This window comes from Heterodontus francisci, chromosome 9, assembly GCF_036365525.1.
Source record: "Heterodontus francisci isolate sHetFra1 chromosome 9, sHetFra1.hap1, whole genome shotgun sequence".
NCBI classification, from domain to species: domain Eukaryota; kingdom Metazoa; phylum Chordata; class Chondrichthyes; order Heterodontiformes; family Heterodontidae; genus Heterodontus; species Heterodontus francisci.
The window spans coordinates 61,719,948-61,741,281 of record NC_090379.1 but is presented as its reverse complement, the minus strand read 5'-3'; the positions used below and the strand labels follow the sequence as shown (position 1 = coordinate 61,741,281).

General features: G+C 43.9%; 1 protein-coding gene across 4 annotated transcripts in view; it reads right to left on the bottom strand.

Annotated features, from left to right (window-relative positions):
• kiaa0586 (KIAA0586 ortholog) overlaps positions 1-21,334 on the bottom strand; it is a 654,782-nt gene that overhangs the window by 266,804 nt on the left and 366,644 nt on the right. For all 4 annotated transcript variants that reach the window (XM_068039229.1, XM_068039231.1, XM_068039232.1 and 1 more), the window contains exons 15-17: positions 15,604-15,864; positions 12,010-12,202; positions 9,177-9,380 (exon numbers count right to left, since the gene is read on the bottom strand). In XM_068039229.1, the coding sequence (XP_067895330.1) occupies positions 9,177-9,380; positions 12,010-12,202; positions 15,604-15,864 (658 nt within the window). The remainder of the gene's footprint in view (positions 1-9,176; positions 9,381-12,009; positions 12,203-15,603; positions 15,865-21,334) is intronic.

The following is a 21,334-nucleotide window of genomic DNA, read 5'->3' as shown; positions in this document are numbered from 1 at the left end:
TGTTTCCTGCGCCTATGACAAATTTAACTAGTTATCTAAGCAAGTGAAAACACCAGGGAGCTAAAAGAAACACCTGTAACAGTTGTCTGAGATACAGAAGCCAAAAAAAAAAATTAAGGGAGCAAAGAAACCCAAAAACGTAACAAATGGTAATATTAACTTGCACAAGACCATTGTTAATCTGCAGTTGGATTACTGTACAAGATTTTGGATACTCCGTATAGGAAGAATGCAAAAGCAGAGAAAAGGCTGCAGCACAGATTCATTCAGATGTTACCAGAGATGAAGGGTTACACTCATGAAGAGAAACTTGAAAACCTGGAGCTTTGGCATGGGATTTTCAAGAAAATGATGATAATGATTAAGTACATAATGATTGTTTGTTTCCACTGGTTGGCGATATACTAAGAATTTAAGATAATCTCAAAAAGAATTAAGAGCAAAGTTAGAAAACAATTCTTTATACAGAGGGTGGTTAGAATATGGAATTCTCTGCCACAACACAGCTTCCACAAATCCTTTTAAAAGGGAATTGGATCGTTGTTTGAAAAAAATAAATATTAAACAGTATGGGGAGTGAACAGGGATGGTGTAAATTGTCATTTAGAGAGGCACAGCTAAACCAAGGACATTCAGCATAGAGTTTTTTAAGGGAAGGTCGAGTCTGAATAACTTGATTGAATATTTTGAGGAATAAGGGTACTGTGTTTGATGTATTCTACAAGGATTTTAGCAAGACTTTGACCAGGTCCCACATGGCTGAGTGATCAGTAAATTAAAAGCTCATGGGATCTAAGGGAAACTGGCAAGTTGGATTCAAAATTGGCTCAGTGGGAAAGGTTTTGGTCAACGGGTGTTTTTGTGGCTGGAAGGCTGCTTCCAGTGGGGTTCCTCTGGGCTCAGTACTATGTCCTTTGCTGATTGTGGTCTTCTTCTTCTTCTTTGGCCTCCTTGTCTCAAGAGACAATGGGTAAGCGCCTGGAGGTGGTCAGTGATTTGTGAAGCAGCGCCTGGTGTGGCTATAAAGGCCAATTATAGAGTGACAGACTCTTCCACAGGTGCTGCAGATAAAATTGGTTGTTGGGGCTGTTCTACAGTTGGCTCTCCACTTGCGCTTCTGTCTTTTTTCCTGCCAACTGCTAAGTCTCTTCGACTCACCATACTTTAGCCCCTAATTTATGGCTACCCGCCAGCTCTGGTGATCACTGGCAACTGACTCCCATGACTTGTGATCAATGTCACAGGACTTCATGTCGCGTTTGCAGACGTCTTTAAAGCGGAGACATGGACGGCTGGTGGGTCTGATACCAGTGATGAGCTCGCTGTACAATGTGTCCTTGGGGATCCTGCCATCTTCCATGCGGCTCACATGGCCAAGCCATCTCAAGCGCCGCTGGCTCAGTAGGGTGTCTATGCTGGGGCTGTTGGCCGCCTCGAGGACTTCTGTGTTGGAGATACGGTCCTGCCACCTGATGCCAAGGATTCTCTGGAGGCAGCAAAGATGGAATGAATTGAGATGTCGCTCTTGGCTGACATATGTTGTCCAGGCCTCGCTGCCGTAGAGCAAGGTACTGAGGAACAGGCTTGATACACTCGGACTTTTGTGTTCCGTGTCAGTGCGTCATTTTCCCACACTCTCTTGGCCAGTCTGGACATAGCAGTGGAAGCCTTTCCCACGCACTTGTTGATTTCTGCATCGAGAGACAGGTTACTGGTGATAGTTGAGCCTAGGTAGGTGAACTCTTGAACTACTTCCAGAGCGTGGTCGCCGATATTGATGGATGGAGCATTTCTGACGTCCTGTCCCATGATGTTCGTTTTCTTGAAACTGATGGTTAGGCCAAATTCGTTGCAGGCAGCCACAATCCTGTTGATGAGTCTTTGCAGACACTCTTCTGTGTGGGATATTAATGCAGCATCGTCAGCAAAGAGGAGTTCCCTGATGAGGACTTTCCGTACTTTGGTCTTCGCTCTTAGACGGGCAAGGTTGAACAACCTGCCACCTGATCTTATCTGGAGGAAAATTCCTTCTTCTGAAGACTTGAACGCATGTGAGAGCAGCAAGGAGAAGAAGATCCCAAACAGAGTAGGTGCGAGAACACAGCCCTGTTTCACGCCACTCAGGATGGGAAAGGGGTCTGATGAGGCGCCGCTATGCTGAATTGTGCCTTTCATATTGTCACGGAATGAGGTGATGATACTTAGTAGCTTTGGTGGACATCCGATCTTTGCTAGTAGTCTGAAGAGACCACGTCTGCTGACGAGGTCAAAGGCTTTGGTGAGATCAATAAAAGCAATGTAGGGGAGCATCTGTTGTCGCAGCATTTCTCCTGTAGCTGGCGAAGGGAGAACAGCATGTTCTCCATCCACCATTGGGTGGATCTCTCTGCTCAAAAGCGGAGACACACTCAGCCAACTTCTGGAGCCTGTTTAAAGCAATTCGAGCGAAGACTTTCCCCACTATGCTGAGCAGGGAGATTCCACGGTAGTTGTTGCAGTCACCCTTGTTCTTATAGAGGGTGATGATACTGGCATCGCGAATGTCCTATGGTACTGCTCCCTCATTCCAGCACAGGCAAAGCAATTCATAGAGTGCTGAAAGTATAGCAGGCTTGGCACTCTTGATTATTTCAGGGGTAATGCTGTCCTTCCCAGGGGCTTTTCCGCTGGCTAGAGAATCAATGGCATCACTGAGTTCTGATTTTGTTGGCTGTACGTCCAGCTCATCCATGACTGGCAGAGACTGGGCTGCATTGAGGGCGGTCTCAGTGACAACATTTTCCCTGGAGTACAGTTCTGGGTCGTGCTCCACTTGCTTGCGTTGGTCAGTGATTGTGTCCCCTGATTTAGATTTGAGGGGGGCGATCTTCCTGATGGTTGGCCCAAAAGCTCTCTTAATGCCATCATACATTCCTCTGATGTTTCGGCTGTCAGAGGCCAGATGAATATGACTGCATAGGTGTTGCCAGCAGTCATTTGCGCAGCGCCTGGCTGTTCTTTGTGCAGCGCTTCTGGCTGCTTTAAAGTGCTACGGATGTTAACTTGCTGGGGGCTTTCTTGTAGTTCAACAGTGCAGTGCGCTTAACGGCTGTGACAGGTTCCAGCTCTTCAAAGTGAGATTGAAACCAGTCTGCATTCTGCTTCGCACGTTTGCCATAGGCGGTCATTGCTGAGTCATAGATGGCATCTCTGATGTGGGCCCACTTGGTCTCTGCATCCCCTGTAGGAGTGTTTTGAAGGGCTTTTTCAAGTGAATTTAGAAACTTATATAACAGCTGTGGATAAGAAATTCTGCTAGTGTTGATGCGCGGGTGGCCCTTCTGCTGGGAGTGATGCAGCTTATTTGGTTTGAGTCTAACCTTGCTGCACACCAGGGAGTGGTCGGTGTCACAGTCTGCACTGTGGAAGCTGCGTGTGATTTGAACACTGTTTAAAGAGGCTCGCCTTGTGACGATGAGGTCCAGCTGGTGCCAACGACGTGATCTTGAGTGTCTCCAAGAAACCTGGTGACAGGGTTTAGTATGAAAGAACGAGTTGGTGATGCAGAGGTTGTGATAGGTACATTACTCAAGCATTCTCTGTCCATTCTCATTCATCCTTCCAATGCCATAGCGTCCAAGGCAGGAGGGCCATGAGTCATGGTCGGCCCCAACCCTAGCATTAAAGTCCCCCAGCAGGGACAGATGTTTGGTATGGGGAATGCTACTAATGACATTATGGAGTTCCTCCTAGAACTGGTCTTTAGCTTCAGGTTGGGAGCAGAGTGTTGGAGCATAGATGCTGAGTAGGTGTACTGGACCAGAGGCGGTGAGCAGTCGGATGGACAGTATGCATTCTGAGCCATTTGAAGGTGGCTCTATCATGCTGAGCAAAGAGTTTCTGATGGCGAAGCCCACTCCATGCTGTCTTGGTTCTTCAGGATCCCTACCCTGCCAGAAGAAGGTGTAGTCTTGCTCTCTTTGAGATCCGCTCGCAGGGAGGTGTGTCTCCTGAAGTGCTGCAATGTCTACATTGAGTCTACTGAGCTCGTTGTTAATGATGGCGGTCTTCCGAGAATCGTTGATTTGTGTAAGATCTTCCAACAGGCCAGGACACATAGTTCTGACGTTCCAGCTTGCAAAACGGAGGGCTGGTACCGTCTTTCCTTTTTTTGTCGTGCTGTTTGGTGCGGTGTTACAGTCCACTTGTCGGGCAATGACCCTGAGCTCCAAGCACCCACTGAAGCAGGTGGACCGTGGCAGGACAGAACCTTACTGACCGGTTTGAGACAGGCGGTAGCTGTCCAGTGAGATGCAATGACCTCTCCCACCGACAAAGACAACCCGTGGCGCCCAATCTCTACGCCAATTGAGCTGGACTTATAACCCGTAACTGCTGCCTTCCGTGTTGTTTTGGTCGCTGTGAGACGCCTATGGAGTGACCTCTCCATGGCGCATGCCTGGGGGGGATGTATGGAGGTTGTGAGTTGCCCAAGCGTCAAAACCCCCCTCTCGGCCTTCCTGGTGGGGTCCAAAGGAGTGCAGAGCATGACGTTTGGCACTGGTATGGCTGCAGGAACTGCCGGAAACATGCCAAAGGAAACACATGACCGCCTTCGGGGTTCCGCTCCGGATTTTCTGTTAGGGTTTACTCCCTTAGCTTTGGTCTCTCCTGAGACACCCACAAGGCAGTGGGTTGTTAGGGCCCCTGCTCAGGGATTGGTGGATGCTGGTGGGAGGAGGTGGGGGGAAGGGGGTGCGGGGGGGGTGGGGGGAAGGGGTGTGAGGGGAGCTGGGAAGGGGGCTGAAGGGGGATAGTGGAGGGGGTGCAGGGGAAGGGGGTGTGAGGGGAAGATGATACGAGGGGGAAGCTGGGAAGGGGGTGCGAGGGGGTGGGGGGTAGGGGGTGCGAGGGGGTGAGCTGGGAACGGGACGCGAGGGGGGCGCCTCTTTCATGTCACACTTTTATGGATTCTATTCATTCTATCAATGAACCTTTCTTGTTTCTTTTGAGCTGAGAAAATGGCATCCGGCAGTTTCTCCCTCCTCACTGCATTCAAATCAATGATTTAGACTTAAATTTAGGGGGCATGATTAAGGAGTTTGCAGATCATATGAAAATTGGCTGTTTGGGTGACAGTGAGGAACAGAGCTGTATATTGCAGGAAGATAGAAATCTGTCAGGTGGGCAGAAAAGTGGCAAACGGAATTCAATCTGGAGAAATATGAGGTAATGCATTTGGGGAGATAAACAAGGCAAGGGAATGCAAAATAAATGATAGGATACTGAGAAGTGTAGAGGAACAGAGGGACCTTGGAGTACATGTCCACAGATCCCTGAAGGTAGGACAGGTAGATAAAGTGGTCAAGAAGGCATACAGGATACTTTTCTTTATTGGCTGAGGCCCAGAGCATAAGAACAGGGAGGTTTGCTAGAACTATATAAAACACTAACAGGGTTCTGATGAAGGGTCACTGACCTGAAACATTAACTCTGCTTCTCTCTCCACAGATGCTGCCAGATCTGCTGAGTATTTCCAGCATTTCTTGTTTATATTTCAGATTTCCAGCATCTGCAGTATTTTGCTTTTATTATATAAAACACTAGTTAGACTGCAGCTAGAGTATTGCTTACTGTTCAGGCTACCACATTACAGGATGGAAGGTATAGAACAGATTTATGAGGATGTTGCCAGTACTGGAGAATTTTAGCAATGACGCAAGATTGGTTAGGCTGGGGTTGTTTTCTTTGGAACAGAGCAGGCTGAGTGGAGATTTAATTGAGATGTATAAAAATATGAGGGGCCTAGATAGAGTGGATTGGAAGGGCTGATTTCTGTTAGCAGAGAGGTCAATAACCAGGGGGCAAAGATTTAAAGTAATTGGTGGAAGGATTAGAGGGGAGTTGAGGAGTAATTTTTCAACCAGAGGGTGGTGGGTGTCTGGAACTCACTGCCTGAAAGGGTGCTAGAGGCAGAAACGCATTTTAAAAACACTTGATATGCACTTGAGGTGCTGTAACCAACAAGGCTACGGACCAAGAGCTGGAAGGTGGGATTAGACTGGATAGTTCTTTCTCGGCCAGCATGGACACAGTGAACCAAATAGCCTCTTTCTGTGCTGTAAATCTTTCGATATAAGAGTGGTATTAGACGAAGCAGCTCATGTGGAGGAAATACTAGCAGACTTAACGGGCTGGTTGGGCTGTGGTTGTGATGTAACTTTCTGTAATTCTATTATAGCTCCTTGTATCTTAAGATTGAATAGAGGTGTCACAAACTAGAACAACCTGCAATTGCTGTCCATAAGATAGCCTCAAATTTCCATTCAAAACACCATGGATGGAATTTTATGCTCTCTCCCATGGGTTTGGAGGTGGGGAGAGCATAAAATCGGGTGGGATGGTGGCGGGGGTTCCCACCACCGTCCCCCCGTGTTGAAATTTAGTCTGGGGTGGGAAGGCCCGTGAATGGCCTTCCGGCCCCGCTGCCAATTGAGGCCCTTAACTGCGTAATTAATCCCCAATTAAGGGCCTCTTCCCACTGCAGCCGCAATTACCCATGCAGTGGGCTGTCCTGTCGCCGTATGGGAAACATAACAAGAGAAACCGTGTTGGCTTCCCAGCTGAGCACCAACCCCCCACCCTTGCTGCCAACCACCCTCCCCCCTCCCTCGTGACCTGCATCCCACGAGACCCCTGCCGTCTTGACCTACCTGAGGCCTGGGTCCAGCGACGATCTTCGGCCTCCAGGACAGTCATCTCCAGCAACAGCCATCTCCTCCGCAGTGGTACTGCAGCTGTTGGTCTCTGATTGGCCGACAACTCTCCAAGGTCAAGCCTTCTGGTGGCGAAAGCCTAAATCCTATGGAAGGCCCGCCGCTGTCTACTTAAGTGCCTGATTGGCACTAAATTCAACGGGCCTTCCGGAAAAGAGAAAACGCAGGGATCTTGGCGTCGGTTTCCCCCGACGTTGAGACCCCCAACGCCAGCATAAAATTCCCCTACGTGTAAGCATAAACAAAAAAAGATTTGCATTTATATAGCACCTAGCATGCCCATTGGACTTCTCAAAGCGTTTCACAGCCAAGGAAGTACTTTTTGAAGTGCAGTCACTGTTCTAATTGTTACGACCTGGTGAGAGAGGTGTCTAGGATCCCTCGTAGCTTTCACCTGGTCTTACCGTAACAGGGTTTAATTTTAAACACACCGTGTTTTTAGCTCCCCCTTGGTGAATCCTTGTTCACCGCTTAAACTCTAATTCGGTTGACGCCTACGGATACACGACATACCCACACTAGTATGCATACACTGTACACTCATGCACTTAGAGACAGAAAAGAGCAGAAGAATAAATAAAGTGGAAAAGTTTGAGGCAATACCTGAAGAGTTTTTGTTACAGTTCTTCGAGCTCACTGTAGAGTCCTTGATTGTAGGTAGATCTTGCTTTTCGTTAGGGCTCGGTATTCTTCTTAAACCTTGTTCGATGTAGGAGACTTTTCTCTCTTGGGGTTCATGAGTCTTCAGTATTGCCAGCGGCGGGAACTTTAGTGGCATGGTCGCCAAGCAGGCAGCCAATTCAGCCACTGAAGTGGCCAATTAAGGGCCACTTCCTGCCCCCGTGGGCATTTTGCTCGTGTTGGGAGGGTCTGCCACTGCATGGGGAAACTGCCAGGTAAACCCTAGTGGCCTCACAAGGAGTTCTGGGGGGGTGGTCCTTCCTTGATGGGTGCTCCATGGTCCAACGGGGGGCCCCCCGGCAGCAAAAGCGCCGCCAGTACACCATGACCTCCTCAACTCAACTACTTGGGCCTGCCTACCTGGTTCTGGCTTCCCCCAACGAAACTCACCACTCTTCAAGGGTGCCCCTCCATTGAGGCTCCCTCATCCTGGAGCTGCAGCCTCCGCAATGGCACCGCTAGTGGTGGCGCTGCTGACCTATGGTCCTCTGATTGGGCCAGCAGCTCTTGGGGTGGGCCACAGTCCTCATCTGGATGGCAGCCTGGTGGTCAGCCTGTTAATTGGCTACCACCAGCAATATGTTGCCCTAGGGTCCCGCCGCCTGCCATAGCGAGGTCGCCTCCTGCTTTCATCCATGGCAGCTGAACTTCCAGGTAAGCCCAAAAATTCAGCCCTTTGTCATCTTCTTTCTCTTCATATTTGTTTTCCGGCAGTTCTTCCACATTTTACTTAATTAATTCACTCCTACAGATGATTTAGGAATCTCCTTTTTGAAGTATTTTTTCAACTTAATCAATTTTTAGTTGTTGCTTACACATGGTAACCTTGTATTCATCTATTTCCACATAGCACAGCAATTTATTTCATTGGAACTTATTTTTCTAAATTGTTTCTATATTTTAGAATAATCCATTCTAGCATGCAACCCATTTAGCAGACAGTGCACCAACATTTCAAAGGTTAAATGTGAGTAAAATATTACCAACTCGTTTTTGGAGTCCACCATTTTGGTATTAGCAGGAAAGATAAGCAATACTGTTGCACTCAGCTAGACAGTGCGGGTGATGGGACCATTCCAAACCTCCTTCAAGATACTGACAAACATAACCAAAAGCAGTGCACTCAAATTCACAGGTGCTTATACTGGTACAGTATTAACAGCCCCAATTCTCTGATTTCAGTGGCCTGCTCAGACGACCCATGGCAGAGTATTAAATAGAACCAGCATGGAATAGAGTGGCAACAGTACTATGTACTGTTAACTGATCAACTGTTAGCAATGTAATGGTATATTTTGTAGCACATTATTAAAATGTTGTGTATGTGCACATTTCCTGAGCAACTTCCTGTTGTCATGATTTTTGGTCATGCTTTTATGTCAACATTTTACATAATACTGTCTACATAAACATTTGGAGTGGAAATTCTGTCTGTTAATATTTGTCTATAAAGATCTAGGAATGATCTGGCTAGGAAGAGGTGTGTGTTTCCGAAGTCTCTTTTCTAACTCTATCTTCTTCTTTGGCCTCCTTATCTCGAGAGACAATGGGTAAGCGCCTGGAGGTGCTATCATCATCTTGTATATAAACTATTCATCAACTGACCAAGTTATCTTGAAAAATGGAGAACAAATCTTTTACAGAAAGAATACTCAAGGCAACACAATAATCAAGTCTAAACTTTACCATTTTGGATTAGCGAAAGATACACCGGAAAACTAAGTCTAATTTTGAACATACCTAGAGCAATAGCCATTGGGATAAGATGTCCTTCAACTGGGCCTGAAATGAGTGATGTGGATGTTATCTGATGTGATGGACTAAACATGTATTGGTTGTCCTGAAAAGTTGGAACAGAGATATGCCGCTCTCTCTCTGGGTTAGCTATGGTTGTCTTGAGTGCGAAGGGAGTGGTTTGTGTTCTGGTAGATTTCACCTTGACACCTATCAAAACAAAAAAGTTATGAGGCATCAGCAATAACTCTACAGCACAGGATCTAGAGAAGTCCTTTTTTCTGAAGTTATAGATGCTTAATTATTAATACCTGTGAGCCAAGAAAATATTTGGTACATTTGGAGTGTTGTATTAGAGATGTTAGCTATCAGATAGAGATAATAGAGATGCTAAATTGAACAGCTCCCGAAAATGGGCATGGGGATTGTAATTTGCAATAACTCCATGTCTGTTGTTTGTAACGCAGGCAGCATATCAGCTTTGTGCAGCCTGCTCATTTCCACGATCGCTGCATCCAGCCTGCTCTGTGTTGGCCATTGACTGGATGCATCAGCAGGGGGCCAATATTGTGACTGGCTATCAGCACTTAAAGTTAGCCTGCACTGCCTAAAGCTAGCTTGAACCTCTTAGAAGGGAGGTGCATTTTGGTTGGAAGAAAATCTGACTTGAGAAAGAATAAGGAATGGCATGACAGAGGATAGGGCAGCCTACAAAAGAGCACTGCTGGGCATGCAGAATGAAATGCTCGGTATATTGGGAAGCCTGCCAGAAAGCCTGCAGTCAATGTCAAGAAGCAGGAGGAGTCCAGCACCAATTTGGCACAAGGATTTGCGCAGAGCTTGTATCCTATCTTTTAGATAGTTATCTTTGAATAGAGAGCCTTAGTGATACGGAACAGTGGACTGCAACCTGTGAGATTTTACAAGTATCTCCAGCTTCAGCCCGGAAAGAGCTAAATGCATAAAAGTTCATCACCACAGTCACCTTCTCAACCACTGGCAACGTGGTCATTTCCCTGCTCGGAGGTTGCAGTTGTGGCTGTCACAGGTGGCAGATATCAGTGAGGATGTCCTTACTGAAGAACAGACATTTGACACATTGTTCATCATTGAGGTTCAGGTAGGAGAATTGCTCCCTGGGCAAATATGGCCTCCTGCTGAGATACCTGCTCCCCCTCCTCTCTCTTTCAGCTGCTTGTCTCTCTCTGAGTGGCTGCTGTTCATTCTCCAAGTCATGGTATATTCCAAGGGGAATGCCTACTAGTGCACCCATGTCTGGGAGCAACTAGTTTGCAAAAAGTCCTTCAGCATTTGCCATACCACTATCTGTAGATTTTTCCAACTTGAAACAACTATAGAAAGGACCAAACCAAACACTTGTAAAATTATTGCAACAGCCAAAATAAATCAACCAGCAATTAATGTGTAAGTAGTTGATGATCCTTTTAAATAGCACTGGTGGGGGTTCCTTTCTGCTGCTGAACGCAAGTTCAGCTGTGCAAAGTTAAGAGAGGGCATTCGCGTTGAGCTCAAAAATGGCACCACTGGCATCAAATCAGCTTGCATGCTGATTGATGTCATGATCTATCTGCTCTGCATAATTCTAGCAGACATTCACAGTGTACGCACGAACACCTACAGCAATATGCCATCCAGAACAATTCATCCTACAAATGTGTGCGCATGGCATGGATGCATTTTAAAATTCTAAGTGTTGGTAGCGCCCAAAAAATGGGTGCTAATGAGCCCAATTTCTTACTAAGGCAGTCCAAGCACAGTAGTATACAAAGCCACACGGTTTGATGTCACATTTAATGTTTCCTCTTTTTTCCCTGCTAGTTACCTTTATGACTGAAAGTTTGAACTCTCATCCAAAAGCACAGAACACTTACATTGCTCTTTTTCTGTTGCTGCAGAATCATATTTCACTTAAAAATATCCAAATCAAAAGTTATAAAATAAATTTGTTTCTCTAATGAAAATAATACTTAGTATTCTTACAACGGTTATGCAACAGTTATTAAAATAAATGGACTGTTATTGGAGATTTTCTCGTGAAGTGCACAGACGCACAAAAGTGGTAAAGCATGATTTATTTCAAAGTCTTCCTAGTGGTGAGTTTCTAAATTGCTTTGCTACGTTAGAAGTGCTACATAAATGCAAGTGGTTGTTATAGATAGAAGTCTGGGAGCAGATTGCCTGCAATTTGTTTCAACCACAAAATGGCAAGAAATTATGCAAACAGTGCCCTTGCTTTGTTTTATAGTGTTCTTTTCTTCCATGTTTCTTGCTTTAGTATGTCAAGAAGAAAAAAGTTCCACTTTACAAAAATTCAAAGACTACTTCTATCATGTAAGTCAAAAACGCCCAACCTAAGTCTGTATTATTTAAATTAAAATGCAAAGAAAAGTCAACTACAACTAGACCTTACGAAGCTCAGCAGCATATGGGTAGCTTGCATCTGCTCAAGTTTCCTTTGAAGTGAACTTGGTACGTTTCCTCCCCCGAAAACACAAATATATACATGATTAGGAATAAAATGAATAAATTATTGCAGACATTTTCATGTATTACCAAGCCATTCATTGTTGCTGTAATTAAACACATCTGGTAATGACCTACTTAATGGTAAATCAACATCATTATGGTCTCTTCATTTAATTAAATGCAGATTCAAATTGGAGGGAGAATCAGATTAAAATGTGCAAGTCTTGCCTGACTGATTAAACAGAACCAGACTTGCGAGACAGTTCCTAAAGCCACAACAGCAGAACAAATCTGAGGAACAAAGTAACTGGTAAAACATGAAACACAATTTACAATGAAACAAATCACTCACCCTTAATATTCTCAATCATTTTAGGCCTCTGAGGCTTGGATTTAGGTACAGGAGAGTTCACCCTCAGATATGGGCCTTTTTTATAAGTACTGCGATGTCCCTGATAAACTGCCTTTCCATATACTCTTCTGAGGTAATCTTCACTTTGTAACAGTGGGTCAGTTGAAATAATCCTATCCAAATCCACAGATATCTGTATTAGAAAATACAAAATTAACTTTAGGCACGTTTGTCAATTTCAAGGTTCAATTATTCATACGTGTCATAAGTTCAAAAGTTAAGCTGTCATGTCAATTCTAGATGTGTGTGCATGGGTGGGGGCATGATGGTTGGTTTTGGTTTGTTCCAGCTGAATCTCCACTCCTAAAATTGTTCGCTGATATTTTCCTCCTCCTCTCCACCACCAATGAATGATATGGGCTGCTCACCCACTGCCATCCTGCTGCAGGTAAATGATGCCGAGGCAGCAGATTGGGATTATGATTAAGTTCCTTCCGTCCCTACCACTGCACCACTGAAAGAGAGATTAACAGCAGGGAGGAGGTTATTAGGGGACAACGGTTGTGGGAAGCAAAAGCAATTAGTTTATGAGTTATTTGGCTGCAAGGTAAAAGATCGACCACCACTCCCTCCCAAAACTTCTCCAACTGCCTATTTTTTGGCTTCAGTGTTTTCTTATGGCCAATTTAAAATTTAGTATTGCCACATTTAGCGAACATCTGCCCCCTTTTTCATCTGTCCTGTCCATTTCATGTGCTGCAAGTGCTCCCTTGAAGTGAGAGCATAAATAATTGACCATGACCCAGAAAAATGTGACCAACAGAGGAGGTGGATTAGCTGGCAGAAGTCCCATCCCATCTCAATCCACTTCTTGCAGCAATGCCTCCCATTAAGGTAAGTCCCTCAAACTTTGCATCACACCATTCAGTTTTTCATGATTTCCAATGTTTTGAGTATTTGAATTAATTTTAAGTTCTCAAATTATTTGTAAAATCAGTATGTAGCAAAATAAATTTAAAACACTAGTTATAATAAATATATGTAAGAGAATAAGATCCACTGGTAATAAAGTGAAAGATTGGAAGATTTTGTCACTTAGTGGTGAAATTTTATGTTCTCCCTTGCTGCAGGTTTGGAGCAGGGGAGAGGAAAATTCGGGTGGGGCAGTGGTGGGGGACGTGGGTTGGTTGCCGCCACCAGCCTGCCTCTGCCGAAATTTAGTCCGGGGGGGGAAGGCCTGTGAACGGCCTACCCGCCACGCCGCCAATTCAGGCCCTTAACTGGGTAATTAACCCCCAATTAAGGGCCTCTTCCCACCACAGGCACAATTACTCATGCAGCGAGTGGCCCTGTCGCCGCACGGGAAGCACGGTATTAAAACTCACACCGGCTGTTTCCCAGCTCTAGGTAGGAAATTGTGGGTCCCTCATTCAAAGACACCCCTGTACCCTTGCTGCCGTCCTCCCACCCCTACTCCTCCCGAGGCCTGGCTCCAGTGATGTTCTTCAGCCTCACGTAGGGTCAGCTCCAGCAGCAGCCACTGCCTCCATGGTGGTGCTGCAGCTGCTGGCCTCTGATTGGACGGCAGCTCTCCAAGGGTGGGACTTCCAGTGACAGCGTCCTAAATCCTATGGAAGGCCCGCCACTGTCCACTTAAGTGCCTGATTGGCACTAAATTCGGCGTGCCTTCCAGAGAAGAGGCGACATGGGCATCTCAGTGTCAGTTTCCCCCGACATTGAGAACCCCGCTGCCAGCATAAAATTACCCCCAGTATATTTCTGTTAAATATATTATCTGTACTGATAGATTTGTAACAGAAAGATGAATTTTCAACTGAAAACTTTTGTTGTCTGCAAATGCATGCAACAGAGATGAATGTCCCCAATTTTCATTCGAAAGTGTAAATCTATGATTTGTTTCTGGAATGCATAAATTTAAAATCTTATTGAATAATGTAAAATTTAACAAATTCAAAGTTCTAGAATATTTCACTGAAGCCTTAGCAGATATGGCCAGTATTAAACTGAACCAAGGTTGAGTGTTCAACCAGTGCTTGGTCAGCTGATCTCAGTCAGTAGAGCTCTTCAGCTAGCCAGAGTGCCTCTGGCTGGAAAGGGCATTTGTGAACATTAAAAATTGTTTCATTTACATGGTGCTTTACCGGGTGTATCAAACGTTCTTAAAGCAGTGAATTACTCTGAAGTGCAGTGATTTACTCTGAAGTGCAGTGATTTATGCAAATATAGTAACCATTGTGGCACAATAAAATCCCACCATATCAACGGGATGAATGATCAGATAATCTAATTTTGCTGGGGTTGTCTAGGCCATGACCTAGAAAATTCTGTTATTCTTCAAATAATGTTATGAGAATTTTAATATCCATCTGAACTGCTAGGAAAAGACAATGGGACCTCAGTTTAAAGTCTCATTCGAAGAACAACACCTATGGCAGTGCAGCACTCCCTCAATACTGCATTGAAGTGTCTCGTTGAATTAAGTGTGTAAATCTTTTAGTGGTTCGGGTGAAATCAGCATTAGGCTCAACTATAATGCCCCATACGATTGCATCGTCTATTGACATCAAAGGCAGGCTTTTGGGTTTTGGGTCAAGAGCCCGACATCAGGGGCAAATGGGATTCACAAACGAGCACTGTGTGGGAAAGAGTCACCCTGCAGTGATTTTCCCCGAATTGGCCAATTAGTGGCCAGAGGGCAGGCTTACTCTCAAAGCTGGAGGACCAATAGGAGACCCTCCAGCTCAGAAGGAGCAGCAACCTGCAGTTCAGGCAAGAGAGAGAGAGGGCACCACCATCTTGAGCTGCCCTGTCTTCAACCTTTTAAACTTTTAAATTAGAAAATGCCCTCAGCAGCCAGGCCACCATTATGGAGGAGTATAAAGCCACAGCTGTGGCCAGGTAGGTGGGGAAGGCCTCAAAGTCTGCCAGGATTGCAGACTCTCCAGTCTGCTGCCAGGAGGCCACCTCCAAACAGCTGGTCTAGTCCCCAACACCTTGGGGGAGCCCGCAGGCTGACTGGAAAACTCCACCGCTGACAATAGGCCTTAATAGACCATTTACCCAGCTTAACTGGCTACCCGCCACTTGCAGGCAGGTAGCCCTGCCGACCCCCATCCCGCCTCTGGGAAAATGCCAGGGGTAGGATGATGCAGGCACACCAGCCTGTGGCGTGAATTTTCGCACCCTCCCGCCTTCGGACTTGTCCCCAGAAAATCCTGCCTCGACCCTATCAGCTCAATCATTAATTAGGTGATATTGGTGCTCTTGGAACACCACAACAGTTACATATAATTGGAAATGTAATACAGCAATCTTCCAAAATAATTTGGTTAAAATTATATTTTTCACTATTAAATCATTTATATGTTCAATACATCTTTGAAGTATATGTTTTAAAAGTATTGTGAAACAAATAGTGACAAGGCACGCATACTTAATATGGCAAGACTACATTGTATTCTCATGCTGTGTTTCAGTAAAAATATATAATTAAACTGGGTCTTTGAATTAAATTTTCTTAACATAGGGGTTTAAAATTGAATGAGAACGTCTCATAATAGTTATAACCTTCACCTTTGACCTCTGCTCTTTCTGCTGCAAGGACTGTATCACAGCCTTGCTTCTCAGGATTTTACTTTCACAAGGCTCTTTAAGCTGCTTCTGCAGAGATCTTGCTGTGCTCAAGGATCTCTTTGTTGTTGACTCTGGTTTATTTTGAGTTTTATCCTTCACATCTTTGTCAAATTTGATAGCCTTGACATCACCTCCTTTCCTCATAAAACTCAGCTCCTGTTCTTTTTGCTTTGATGAAATTTTCTTCTTTGCAATTTCATCCTAAATGAGAAATTGTACATTTATGGATAAGAGATAGTGTTAGGACAAAAACACAAATATAACCATTAATAATTTCAGTCTTATTTCCAACAAAATAATGATTCTGTACCAAGTATTTAAATATTACAAAGTGCTTTTCTCAATATTTTAATAAGTATGATATTTAAATAACAATTAAAATTATGCTTTCAAAAAAGGATTTAGGACTAAATTAGTGTCCAGAATATTTTTGATTACTATAATATGCCTTTTTTAAAAAGGTAAATCAAACAGTAAACTATAAAGTTTGAATGACAATTTCTGTCTACTTACTTTCTCTGAGACCAAATAATACTGATCTAATTTTTCAAGTCTTTCTTCTTATTTGTATTTTCTCATACCAGACACCCTCCTAATGAATCTGTGTTGTGCCCTTTCTAAACCTTCAATATCCTTCTTATAGCGTGCAGCAGAATACTGCATATGGCACTTTAATTGAGGGCTTAGAATTTTATATAGGCTCATCATTACCTCTTGGCTTTTATATTCTATATCTTGAAAAAAAACCTAGAATTCCATAAGTTTTTTTTAATGCAGCCATATCAACTTGGGATGTTACCTTTAATGTCCTGTGAAACTGTTCCCTAAATCCCTCTGCACTTGCACAGTACTGAGCCTATTTCCATTCAGAGCAAAATTACTGCTGCTACTTTTTTTTTACCAAAATGCATCACCCCATATTTACTGTCATTAAATTCCATCTGCTACCCTAACCCTAATCCATGTTTTATCGTGATAACTTCTTTTGGTCTTCTAAAGAATGTGCTAGACCACCTATTTCGGTATTGTCATGAAAACCCTACATGTCAAAAGGGATATATTATTTTCATCAGTTGGACCCTTGCATTAGACTTTTAATGGAAATCCTATAAGTATCCTTTTTTTTAAAACTGGCAGCCAAGATGACCACTGCAATTTACATTTAAAACACCAAAACATCAAACTGGAGACGACAAGTCTCATCCAGTCTAGCCAGAATAAGGGGGTGCTCACAGTGACTAAATTACCTTGAATGGCCTTATCAACACGGTCATCAAAGCCGTCTACACCCATTGACTTTCAAAGAGCCAACCCCTTCCAAGTGTGACTGGACAGCTTGAGGTGTAGCACCTTGAATCTCAGAGACGATTCCAGAAAAACCTCATTAAAACAACAATGGGGTTTGATAGCATCATGTGACTGCCTGCACAGCTCTGGAGAGACTATAAGCTTTGTCACACAGAAAGCAGACAGAAGTAACTGAAAAGCCATCAATGAAGCAGGTCTCTCTCTCTCTCGCTCTCCAGAAGGAATCAAGAGAGGATCCGGTTGTGACTGGGAACACCCTCAAGCCTACAGACCGCCGCAGCCAGCAACCAGCAAAAAAAAGCTTATAGAATTCTAGGTTTTTTCCTCAAGATATAGAATATAAAAGCCAAGAGGTAATGATGAGCCTATATAAAATGCTAAGACCTCAATTAAATAGATTACAGAGGAAAAACAGTTTTGGTGATTGAATTAAAGTCTGGAATAAATGGAATTTAGATACAGTTCTGAATCTAATAGTCCTCAGCTGAAATTGTATTCCTGATGTCCTCGCTGGGCCACATGCATGGTGATGGGCTTGCTTTGCTCAGGGCTCCTAGAGGCAGAAGAAGCTTCTCGTCCCCTGTGTTGTGTGCGTGAATGTGTAGCGTATTTTTAGTATTTTAACCGGGTTAGAGTGTTAAGAGTAATAAGAGTAATAAATTAAGATCTTTCTTGTTTATAAAACCTGTCTGATTGGTTCTTTTGCGATTACATTAGAGGAACAGGAGCAAGCACTCACTGAGGTGGTAAGTTCAACCACTGTGTTAAAAAAGGATAAACCCCGTTGCAGTCAAACCAGAGAAGGGGCAAAAGGGGAGCCTGAGACCCCCCTCCTCACCTGGCTGTACCAGTACCATTTCAAAATTTTGACACTACTCCCTATAGACTACAGTATATCCAAATCATTGCTATATAAATCGAACAGAAGTGGCCCCAGAAATGGAACACTACAGCCACTTCCAACAACACTAAAAAGTTGCCCTTAACCCCATCACTCAGTTTTTCTATCCTCACCCTAATTCCATAATGCTTAATCTTTGCAATCATAAACTTTTTGCTTCTTACAAACTCAGTTGATGGATGCTTTTTCTCCCCTAAAATTAGAATAAATTATCAATAACTCAATAATTCAAAACTACCTGCATCAGATTTGCATCCATTGATTTGTCTTAAAGTAATAATACTTTCTGAATATGTTGTGCTAAACACGATCTCCTATTCCCATATATTAAACCACTGAACCGATTACACTGCCCAGTTTATCCCAACTAAAAACTAACCAATCATGTGACATTAATCACCCAAACTATATTCCTGCAGGGACTGCTGGAACAAATGGATGGGATTATGCCTTATTGCTTCTTAATTCTGCATATTTTATACATTTTAGCAGCCTATCAAAACAGTGCAAATTTAGGAGGGGAAAGCGCTTCCATAGCAACCATAACTGCAGATATTCAGATTAATCCATTGATGGATTATTGTGTATTGCAGCTAAATCTGGACATTAATGCATTGTATATGCTACCAATTTGAACCTTATTGAGAGGTCTAGAAAACAGAATTGACAGAATGATTCTTAACTTCTTCTCTGGGCTTCTTCATAAAACAGTGTAGGATTCACTAAAGCAAACTTTGGGCTACTGCTGCCTGGTCTCTGGTTTGTTGAGTCCTTGCACCGTAGGATATGCATAACTGTGAAGACTAAATAAATTACTCCGTGCGACCAAAAAACATAAGCTCCAAACATTTACATAGTGGAAACAATGTTCAGTTCAGACCAATGTGGAAGCAGATAACTTAAGGATAATTTCTTGACCTAAATAAAGCTGGGAAAACTAGGTTAAAAACTCCTAGTGAAACCAAATAACCAGCCTGTCCAAGGCCAAATCAAATTACAGCAGATGTACAACTGTAACATGAACCAGAAGAGAACAAGGTTTTAAAGATATTCAGATTTCCAGCATCCATAGCACTTTGCTTTTATTTCAATGTATACTTATATTTGCCTCTAGTGAGACAATGGAATTCTGCGACTGCTCATTGTCATGATGTTTGAGAATCATAGTTTGTGGGGCAATAATTAGTTATTAGTATGATTTTTGCTCGATCTAGCCATATCATTTTAATTACACATAGGATCATGGAAAGTGAGAAAAGACATGGAGAAATCTTTGTATACATGAAAAAGGGAAACCATCCAACTTTCAATCTTATATGGCCTGTCGCAGAGCAAAAATGATTATTTAGAGGGAATAGTCATATCTCTGAATGCCCCATTTCCTGAAAATGAACTTCCAGACAGATCTTTTACTCCTGAGGGTAAACTATAAGACACAAACCATACTTCTGTCTCAGCCTCCCCTTTTAACAAAGCCTAGAATTATTTTAGAGCCACCATGTAGTTCCAAACAATTATGCACTTACCCTGAGTCTCGTGTTCATGTGATCAGGGATGTGTTTGCTAATAATATCAAATGTTAAAAAGACTGTCTGAGGAGAGTTACTTTGCAGTATATGGTCCTCCAGAGATGGCCATGTGAGGTCCAGAACTAAGGTTTGGCTGTTCCATATAGGCTGGAAAATGTGGCTCTGGAGTTTGGACCACTAGCCTAACAATTTAAGTGAAGCAGTTGCCTGAAAACATGAAGTAAGAACTACAAAGATGGCTACAATTATCAGATTTGAACTTGCACAATAACCCTTACCAGGATTTACTACCCTTACAGAAAAGGGGTATGAGATCCCCAAGTATTGTAAACAGTTAAAGTCCCTCTCCGCATTGTGTAGAATATTAGCTCCTGTCTGGGTTGTAGGTGGAACATTTTAATCAAGAATCCCAGCCCTGGACTGAAGTGACGACTTTCTGGCAGACCTCTGGGGCTCTGACAAAACTATACTCCACATACAGACATAAATGGAACTTGAGAAACTTCTAGCCACAATCCTGTATGCTTTTTTTTATTCGTTTGGGGGATGTGGGCATTGCTGGCCAGGTCAGCATTTATTGCCCATCCCTAATTGCCCTTGAGAAGGTGGTGGTGAGCTGTCTTCTTGAACCACTGCAGTCTTTGGGGTTTTGGTACACCAACAGTGCTGTTAGGAAGGGAGTTCCGGGTTTTTGACCCAGCGACAGTGAAGGAACAGCAATATAATTCCATGTCAGGATGGTGTGCGGCTTGGAGGGAAACTTGCAGGTACTGGTGTTCCCATGCAACCGCTGCCCTTGTCCTTCTAGGTGGTAGAGGTCATGGGTTTGGAAGGTGCTGTCGAAGGAGCGTTGCTTGGTGAGTTGCTGCAGTGCAACTTGTAGATGATACACACTGCTGCCACTGTATGTCGGTGGTGGAGGGAGTGAATGTTGAAGGTGGTGGATGGGGTGCAAATCAACTGGGCTGCTTTGTCCTAGATGGTGTCGAGCTTCTTGAGTGTTATTGGAACTGCACCCATCCAGGCAAGACACTTCTGACTTGTACCATGTAGATGGTGGACAGGACAGGCATTGAAGAGCTAGGAGGTGAGTTACTTGCCACAGAATTCCAGGCCTCTGACCTGCTCTTGTAGCCACAGCATTTATATGTGGCTGGTCCAGTTCAGTTTCTGGTCAATGGTGACACCCAGGATATTGATAGTGGGGGATTCAGCGATGGTAATGCCAATGAATGTCAAGGGAAGATAGTTAAATTCTCTCTTGTTTGAGATGGTCATTACCTGGCATTTGTGTAGCACAAATGTTACATGCCACTTATCAGCCCAAGCCTGGATATAGTCCAGGTCTTGCTGCATTTCTACACGGACTATTTCAGTATATGAGGAGTTGCGAATGGTGCTGAACATTGTGCAATCATCAGCGAACATCCACACTTCTGACCTTATGATTGAAGGAAAGTCATTGATGAAGCAGCTGAAGATGGTTGGGCCTAGGACACTACCCTGAGAAAGTCTTGCAGTGATGTCCTGGGACTGAGATGATTGACCTCCAACAACCACAACCATCTTCCTTTGTGCTGGGTATGACTCCTTTAGGGAAGGAAATCCGTCGTTTTCACCTGGTCCGGCCTACATGTGACTCCAGACCCACAGCAATGTGGTTGACTCTTAAATGCCCTCTGAAATGGCCAAGCAAGCCACTCAGTTGTATCAAACCGCCACAAAGTCTAAGAGAAGGAATGAAACCAGACGGACCACACGGCATTGACCTAGGCACTGGAAATGCCAAAGGAAAACCCAGCCCTGTCGATCCTGCAAAGTCTTCCTTAATAACATCTGGGAGCATGTGCCAAAATTGGGAGGGCTGTCCCATAGACTAGTTAAGCAACAGTCTGACATAATCATACCAACAGAATCATACCTTGCAGACAAT